At 37.5% G+C, this 9706-nt stretch overlaps 1 protein-coding gene across 1 annotated transcript; it reads right to left on the bottom strand.

Annotated features, from left to right (window-relative positions):
• Positions 1-1139: 1139 nt before the first annotated feature.
• On the bottom strand, positions 1140-8545 carry nts (neurotensin). Its single transcript, XM_047349882.1, has 4 exons — positions 8270-8545; positions 6785-6846; positions 3552-3755; positions 1140-1567 (listed from the first exon to the last, which is right to left on the bottom strand). The coding sequence occupies exons 1-4, from the start codon at positions 8328-8330 to the stop codon at positions 1424-1426; spliced, it is 471 nt and encodes a 156-aa protein (XP_047205838.1). The 5' UTR covers positions 8331-8545; the 3' UTR covers positions 1140-1423.
• Between the last annotated feature and the right edge of the window lie 1161 nt (positions 8546-9706).

Here is a 9706-nt window from a genome sequence, read left to right as displayed (position 1 = left end):
AGCATGAGAAGCAGGATTCCAACATGTGTAGAAGATATTTGTTTCAGGCATTAAATGCAACCTCAGAAACGTAGTCTTTAGAGGGAGCAAAGAACATATTTAGGCAAACGTTTTTTGAGGGTGAGAGCAGTACAACACCCAAAAATGACAAAAATGAATTTTGCTCTCAAACTGAAATCTCTGGCTAGACAAAATACTATTTACAGATGCTCTCCAGTCTGTTGTCCAGGTGAACCTTCTGTTCACCTGGACAACAGACCTGAGTGGAGATGCAACTGTGAAGCCATCTACAAGAAGGGACAGAGCAGAATGTACTTCTTGAGGAAGCGTAGGTCCTTCAGTGTTTGCAGCAAGATACTGCATATCATCTATAAGTCTGTTGTGGATAGTGTGATCTCTTCTGCCATCATCTGTTTGTTTAGCAGCATCAGAGCCAGGGACTTTAGAAAGCTCAATAAGATGATAAAGAAGGCTGCCTCTGTTCTGGGGACTCAACTGGAACCTCTGGAGATCATTGGGGAAAGACGGATTCTTCATAAAATGAAGAACGTTATGGTGAACCCTGAGCATCCTCTTCATCAGACTGTCCTACAACAACAGTGTCTTCAGTCAGAGGCTTCTTCAGATCTGCTGTAAGACGGAGCGCTACAGGAGATCCTTCCTGCCCACAGCCATCAGCATCTACAATGGCTCTTTAATGAAACCTGCTTAATATGAGCTACAAGAACATTTCATTTCCCTTTGGGATTAAAAAAGTATTTTTGAATTGATCTGAAATCAAGCTTAGCTTGAGCTATTCTGAAACGAAAAACATCAGTATGTAATGTGAAAAGCTAGTAGAGACATACTTCAAAAGATTTGCATTTGTATTTTCACCACTGGCACTGCCTATATATTTGCTTTCACTAAACGTCTTGAAAGAATAAAAGCCAGAATCTTTTAATACTTTTGTATCTGTACAGCTTGCAGTATTCTTACAAGAATCAACTAACAGAAATCTGTAGGGTTTTCATTTTCTGCAATGATGAAACAAGCCTTACACAAACAGACTGAGACAACTAGAGACTGTGTTCATTTTTGCCGTGGACTGCCGTCATAACAGCAGCAGCTAAACAAGAGTACAAACTTTCAGATCAGAGTAGCTTTGTACAAGGATTCCTTTAATCGTACCCTGAAACAGAACAATCTTTTACATTGCAACAAAGAAATATATAAATACAGCTCCTCAGAGAAAACACAATGTGTACAGTGCTTCACTTTTTATTGTCAGTAGCAGAATAATGAATGGCCTCAGTGCTGGACATACAATCCTAGGTTCTCACTGGAGAAAAACAACAGGAAAAAATAAACTCTGCAGCCACACAAAGACAGAAAACATATATTATCACTGGGTGGTCCTCTTGTCTTGTCCGAGCGATGGCTGTCAGTAAGCTTCGCTTCGCTTTAAGATATAAGGCCTCCGCGACTTGGTGTTGTGCACAGCTTGCCTCTTCAGGATGTACGGGGATTTTCGTTTCAGGGGAGCGTCACTGTTCTCCTCAGAATATTCCACAGAGTCTCGGAGTAACTGTGAGGAGTAGAGAAAGAGAGAGGAGAGCGTTACATATTCTGTGGGTGTGCTGGGGGGGCAGGGGGTTCTGAGAGGAAACATATGTTTTGTTGCTCAGAGGAAGTGTAATGGGTGGCTGAGCTGGCGTAACTGTGATTAAAGGAGTGCACTTGCTCTGCACATTCATGCATGGTGAAACAGGTGCTAATCTGCAGGCGCTGTGTTAACATTTAAAGAAAAAAAAGGAGGAAAGCCTCCTTGAAAGGAAGATGAAACAGTGAGGGGAGACCTTAAAGAGGAACGTTTACCACAAGAGAGATGAAACGTGGGCTAATATGTGGCTGTTTTCATATCAGTTGTCATATCAGCTATGACAAGCTAATATTGGCTTAGCTGGATTATTTTTATTTTGTCGGTGATTTGTCTGCAATATCTCAGCTGTGGCTGTTAATTCATAGTGTTTACACAAAAACAGATCAAGATCTAATTGCGTTTATTTAAAAAAGAAAAGCAACAATTAATCCTACTTCCTGAAATATATTATATAACAAATAGTTATGATAGTATTATCTATAACATTTTTTTATTTTTATTCTGATTACATGGACAAAACAAAAAATAGTAAACACCTGCTGAATTTCATTGTTGTTGTCAAAGGATTATTGTGCAGAATAACATTACCTTTTGGCATTATTTGCTTTATAGAGACTTAAAGGTATAGGAGACTGATATAAACTGATTAACTAACTGGAATAACTCATGTAGCAAGCCTGTGATATTTTAAATAGAGTTTGAGCTAAAGTTGAGACCAGAAACAATAGCCAAAAGTGCATTTCTTGGATGCAAGGGAAAAGTGTCATAGCTTTCTTTCAGCCACTTTCTGTGCACTGTCAGCTAACTTACAGTGCACAGAAACATATTGAGAACTCCCATCAAACACTAATTAGAGAAACATTTTACAAGCTATCAGTAACATGCATCTGTTATACAGCTGACTGTAGGTTGACTATCCAAGCACATAGCTTGTTAGACCTATGTTATTTTATAAAGAGCAGAATGCACTAAGGCAGTGAAGACTGCTACTACACATAGCAGGTGTTTATCTATATGTAAATAATTATTATAGACAACATTGTCCATACTTAATAATCAGAGTCAGATGTATCGGCCGAGATTGTGAGCACAAACAAGATGGCAAGTTAGTGCCAAATAAGCTATTTTGTTTCACAACAGAGTTGCTGACTACTCAGACTGTGAGGTGTTCACTGTGTTCATCAGAGGACAGCCTGGGGGACAAAACTGTCTCTGTGGCAGATGGTTTTTACAAATAGTTTTCTGTAGCACTGACTTGAAGGTTAAAGACTAAACAGTTTGTGTCCAGGATGTGTGGGGCCTGCAGAGCTGTGTCCCTTTTCCTGACCATAAAGCTGTACAAATCCTGTCCTGTTTTTTGGCTGAGCCAAACCACAGCGATGGGTGAACATAAGAAAAACTAAATATTGACAGTGTATTGACCAACATTATTTTTGTTTGAATAATGGTTCCTTTTTGTTTAAATAAAAGCAATAAGACCATGTTTTACATTTTTGTTATAAAGTTTTATGTGAATATCTTGTGATCTTGCAAAACCTTTGCATTTTTACTCAATACTGTGAGAATACCCTTCCAGCTCATGTCTAATAAGATGGCATCAAATAGCCTATACTGTATATGACTGGTGGAATAAAAAACACCTGAATTTTCCTATGCTTTTTGCTTTTGGTGTGGCATTCTAACATTATTAGCAGTCCCCATATGACAACCCCTTTAATAAACCTTAGACACCCCCTGCACAGCTCTCAAAATTGAGAACTGACCTAGTTACAAGGAAAACAATGCAGTTCATCTTGAGTAATACATTAAAGTGCAAAGCAAATGGCAGAAAGAATCCGTTAAAATGTTAGCAGTTCTTCAAAGATCTGGCTGTTTATGAGGAATGTGTGCGTCCCTGTGTGGCTCTCACCCTCTCCTCCCGGCTCCTCAGCGCTCTGCAGATGTGTTGGAGGCTGTACAGCTCCTCCAACAGCTGGAGGCTCCCTTCCCTCAGCTCGGAAACGTCCTCCCCCTCCTCTCCGCTCCACGCCTCCTGCCGCAGGCTGCCCACCAACCTACACAGGTTGGTCAACGTTACGTGCCAGTAGGGGGCACTCTGCCTATTGTGTTTCATCTGCAACAGAAAGAGATGCATGGGGGCGGTCAGCTGGAACCGGGATCAGGCTCTAAATTGAATTTTGGATGTGAAAGTGAGAACCAAGATCCTGGTTTGGAGAGAAGAATTTAAGAGTGAAGTCTGAGTTGAGCTGAAGAAAAAATCAAATAAAAAAGCTGATGGATTTACTTTGAGTTGTCTTCAGTCAAAGTTTTAAATGTTAGATTCAAGTAAAAATAGCTCAAACTCAGCCTAATGCAGTGTAATCCAATGTTCTTATTAGAATTTAAAATGTTTTGCCTCTTGTTACCCTAACCATTGCTAGAGAGTTAAAACAAATCATACTATAGTGTAAGCTTTATTGACTATTATATGTCCAGTCCACAAACTGGCTCTTAATGTCAATAAAAATATTGATTCCCTTTCTGGTGAAGACTGAGCTCTTAACTCTCATCAGTTTTAACAACCTCTTTCAGACTCATCCCACCTCCTGTTTGACGTTTTTAAAATATTCTTCATGCTATCAGGTGAGCAGTGTGAGCAACCAAATTCATTATAGATGTCCTCTGAGAATCGGTTGACCTGCATCGAGTGGGAGAGTAAAGCATGATGCTAAGAGACTAAACAAATATGCATTGTAGAAGGAGTTTTGGAGAATAATAAACATTAGTATTAAAAATAATTGTATTTTATTCAAGCAAATTAATTAGTAAATGTAATCTTTAGTAAAAGTTCAATTTTAACATCATGTGTCATTTGTGATTCCCATTTGTCATGTGAAGCAGAACAGTAAGGCTGGTGAACATTTCCGTTGATATGTTTGTAGATATTAAACTGAGTAAAAGCTAGGACTCTTCATACAAAGTTTCTTTGTTGGAGCAAGAAATAGTTCGTATCCAGTTTTAGCTAGGTTAGTGAAAGCTAAAGTCAAACGTGCTAGCAAGCTAAGCTTTTCTTAAAACCAGAATTATATGAAGGCCACATAGAATAATTTTGACTTCATGGCTGTAAAATTAGCAGAAAAACTTTGTGCTCCGTCCCATTTTTTTAAAGACAACTTAAACTTTCAGTAGTTATGAGGCGGTTTTCAGGTGTTACTGTTTGTTTTTTGATAGGGACAAAAAAACATGCCAAATCCCGTCTGCGCCCACAGGATGGCCGTAAGAGGCTAATCTGATGCAGTCACTGCTAATCTTAGATGGGGTTGTTAGGTAAAAGGTTTACAAACCACCTTGGTACACTAGATTTAAAAGTTTTACTTAAGTTTTAAATCATTACTATTTCAGTAACATTTAACTAACAGTAACTGTTAAACTTTATCCTTAAGCTTGGATGTTAGTTTGAAGGATTTAAATATATATTTAGGTAGATAATTCTAGACTGAAAAAATGTTATATGCATGCCGATATCATGTCCATTAACTACTGTGTAGATGTTTCATACTTTGATTTATTTAACATGAATATGTTTTGCCTGTTGTGTCCAAAACAATTTGGTCAAATAAAAACACATTTTTTTGGGTAATTAAATGAAGCGCTTTGAGTAAAATGATCTTGGAAATTAGTATTTAGTGTATTTTAGCTGTTAAGCTACAGAGAAATACTCATTAAAATTTAATGCAAATTGTATTGGTTAGAGACTAATAGTTTGTAATATTAGTGTGAGGTTCTTCTGTTTGCCATGTTAGAGATAAAGAACTGTCAAAGAAACAATAAGCCGCCGACATTTGGAAATCAATCTTGGATCACAGACTAAAACAGCTTCAGTTTAGCTGTAAATACACTGACTGATTGGGGCCTTTTCAGGTCATGGTTGTGTTTTTAAAACAATTCAATGTTGTTCTCTCTGTCCTCATAGTAGCATCCATACAAGGGCAGCTACAACCAAAGCTTCACTATTTCAACACTGTAAACTGTGAACAGAGGTCAGCGGTAAACAACTCAGTTTAACAGCTAAATGCTTTCTGTATTATTTTTACAAGTTCAGATAAGAGACTACCTCTTGTATCTCATCAGACGAGATACGAGGCCCAGCAGGTCATTCAATCTGAATGATCATGAATATTGTTGAAATGAAGAGTGACAGTAATCCTCTTTTTATAATAGTTCTCCCTCCAGTTTCTCGAACATTCTATCAGTCATCCGGCAACTTATAATCACGATCACCACCCCTGAGCGCGCGCTGAGCATCAGCAGCTATAAATCACATGGCTGATTTGTCACTGTCACATCCCTATGCGAGCTGCCCGGTTATTTTTCAGACTGAGAAAAGGAGGAGGATGTGCTGTCATTAGGGTGTTGTGAGGGCCATCTGAATCCCATTAGCCAGTCTCTGCATCCTTCTAGATCCTTTCATATAGACTTTATCTCTCAGGCATGCATGTCATTGATTAGACATGATCAACCGACGGACCCACCGGTGGGTCTAGCTAGGACACGCTGTTTTCTTCTTGCAGCAAACCCCCACGCAAAGGTTTAAAAAAAAGTTGGATTTTGTCTTTGTTTAATCAAAAAGAAATCTTACATTGTAAGAGTAGCAGTAGTGGTTCCACTGGAAAATTATTCTTTAATCTCTTACCATTTTACAGGTCCCAATAGTTTGCATTTAGACTTTTTAACTATGGAGCTATTCTTGATTTATTTCAGTTATGTAATTCCAGGTGGAAATTGCTTCTAAAACCCTTAGGGTCCTGTGACAAAAGTCCAAAAGCAACAAGTGACTCACTTTTCTCCTTTTCGTTTCGTTATCAGTATGTGCATTATCTTACTGGAAAGATCTCAAATGGATTAAACAAAAACATAATTTCCCTCAGTCAACCAAAATAACAGCTACATCAAGGAGTCTGAGTGCTCTCTTCCGTTTGATTATTTATCACCCGCTCAGCATTAACACAAGCAAGGCCTGAAGCTTCCAACAAGGGTTTTCATGAAAGGACACCTGGGCGGCCTGTGTGGGTAAAGGTGGAAATGGAAGGTCACTAAAACACCCGGTACAGGACAATTTTTGGAGACTGATTGTCTGATGTTACAGGAGCAAAAAGAATGTACCTTAGAGGCGAAGAGGCTGGTGAGGAGCTCCTCTGCGAGCCCTCGCTGCTCCTGGTCGACATCTGTCAGAGAAACATGAGGGTAAAACCATCAGCCCAGTGTGGAAATTTATGTTACAACTAGGGATAGTTTTAAATGTAGGATTTCTGAATGACTTATTTGCACCGCAAGTTTTAGATCCTGTTGAGGAAGTGTTTTTGGGGGTTAATGATTCAATTCATACCAATGAATTCTGATTTCAACTGAACATGAAATGTCCAAATTAATCCTTGCTTTTTAGGACCAATACATAAAAAGTTTAAGGAAACAGGGCATTAAGCTCATTTCTAGACCTTTAGGTTAAAACAAATAGGAACAAATGTTGAGAGTACACTATAAAAAAGAATTTTTGAGATTACGACAAATTTGCCATTAGAATGACCTTGATTCAGAATATTAGACTGTAAATTCAATGTTTAATAATGGCTGAAGAGCTTTATTTTGGTAACAAATCATATCTAAACATTTTGATGAGAATCTACATCAAGATGCTGTTTCGGTCGACTGTTATGTTTATTCGCTGCTGGGGCAAGAATTTGGCAGGAGCTTGCATCTAGTAGTTGGCAAGCTGGCATGTTTAACAGCTAGGGATGGTTTATTAATGTTTTGCTTCCAAAACAAAAAAGGTATTGCAAAGGTTTAAATGCAACATAGTTAAAATAATAATCCAAGCCTTTATGACTATTTCATTAACGTTTTATGCCTTAATCACAAATTATAAAAATGTTATTTTCTTTTTAACAAACCAGAAGACTTGTTTGCAACTGATTAATTTTAAATGCATGCTTTAATTTTTACCTGTTGATAGTGTACCAATATTTGAATAATAATAATATATATATCTATAAATATATATATATATATATATATGGAAAAATATCATGAGAAAATACATTCCATATAAAGCAGTACAATTAGAATCTAACCAAAATATTTGACAAATCTAATTAACTAATCTGAGTAAAATGATTTTAGGCATTAATTTTACAAGTCTAATTATTTTGTTGATTTTTTTATGAATTGGATTTATTTTGTTTGCCAGACTGGGGATATGTGATACTAAATAAACAATTTCAAAGGAATAATAAGATGCTGACGTTTGAAACTTGTCTTGAGATTAAACAACCATTTTTTCTATATTTGTTATGCAAATAAACGGTATGCATATTGTAAATTCATTTGTTTTATATGACTTTTTCCAAATATCCAACAACATTCACCAGAAAATAGCCACAATTCATCTTGGCAGTTTGAAACAGTTCGCATTAAAAATCTTACAATACCGAAACATCTGATGTTGCAGAAACTTTGTAAAACCATAACTGGTTGCAGTCTATAAATAATGTCAAACCAGGGAGAAAACACTGATTATTTTAGTACTTTTGGTCCAATAAATGAAATGTTAGAAAGAAACAAAGAAGCTGTTGAGTGAAGCCTGTTGCTTACCTGTACAAAGCGCTCCACATGTGAAACAGAGAAGAAGCATACATGCCAGCTGTGCCTGCATCTTGATGACAAAATGAGCAATGTGTGAAATAAAGGGCTGAGGATGAGTCTAGTCCATAAGGTTAAGGGTCAGAGTGCTACTGAAGAAACAGGGGAGGAATTTAGAATGTCGCTGCTGCTGTTTTTTCTTTTCCCTTTTCTTCTTTTTCTTCTCCTCAAGGTCTGAGATGGTACTCGCACCTTCCTGGTTGGATGTGAAGTGCAGTGGGCTCCATTCCCTCAGTATATAAGAGCCCATGTGATGTCAGAGCATCAGTCTCTTTACCCCAACTCCCACCCATCTCCTCTCCTTACCTTCCCACCCACTGATAAACCCCTCCCCCCCACCCTGTCACGATCTCCCCAGACATCACTTTGGCATCACGAAGCGACAAGGTTTTTGTTTTTTTTCGCGTCATGGTTTGACAGATTTGGTTTTACAAATACATGAATGCACTCCTCAGAAAGAGGTTGGCGGTAGACTTGTTTCTGAGTGGCGGAGGGTGACGTGGGAGGACGTCCAGATCACTGTTTCTGTCACCATTTGAAAAAAAAAAAAAACATTATTCATTGCTAATTACTGAATGAGTTTTCAAACAAGCTGAACAGGTAGCTGTCAGGAACGGAAAACTGAAAGTGTCCCTGAGTAATGCTTTGTACATTACTCACTGTCAGTTAAGGTGTAGGATTCTACATTATTAGAAAAATACGTACACTTTTTTCAGTGATTACATTTTCTGTATAAATATATAAAATTCAACAATACCCTTGCTGTGTTTTTAAAGTTATTTTAATTTAACATGAGAAATAATATGTGTGACATATTGTACAGTGTCATTTTTGTTTGCTTGTTTTACACAAAATGAAATTAAAAAGATTAAACCAAAATCCAGAATAACTGAAGAAAAATACATCCTTGCAGATCCTCTAAAGATTCAAAAGGTTTTGTGATATCAGGTCTACAACAGCAGATGTGTTACTGCTCTGGAGTCTTGGGGTGTGTGTTAACACAATACGGCAGTCATCAGTCTTGGAAGTAAAGGACTTCCCTAGCCATTTACACATCATAATTGTGTAGTTTAAAGATTATTAATAACTGCAAAACACTAATTATAGTACCCTGTCATAAAGAAATTAGCAAACAACAACAAAACAAAAATACATGAACTGCATCTCAAAGTGACACCTCGGTCAGTGGGTTACATATTAAAGTTCCTGAGAGGTACACCTTTTTTATAATGGGCTGAGGGAGGTAAAATACATATTTATCTAAATAGAACATGGCAGTACACATGTTTTGGCTCATTGACAAAACAAGCAAGAATGGTGAATATATGTGGTCAAAATACACAGTATGACTACAAGCAGCTAATGACAACTGTCAAGCACGGTGGTGGG

This window comes from Girardinichthys multiradiatus, chromosome 2 (genome assembly GCF_021462225.1).
Source record: "Girardinichthys multiradiatus isolate DD_20200921_A chromosome 2, DD_fGirMul_XY1, whole genome shotgun sequence".
In the NCBI taxonomy this organism is placed as follows: Eukaryota; Metazoa; Chordata; class Actinopteri; order Cyprinodontiformes; family Goodeidae; genus Girardinichthys; species Girardinichthys multiradiatus.
This window is presented reverse-complemented; position numbering and strand designations above follow the sequence as displayed.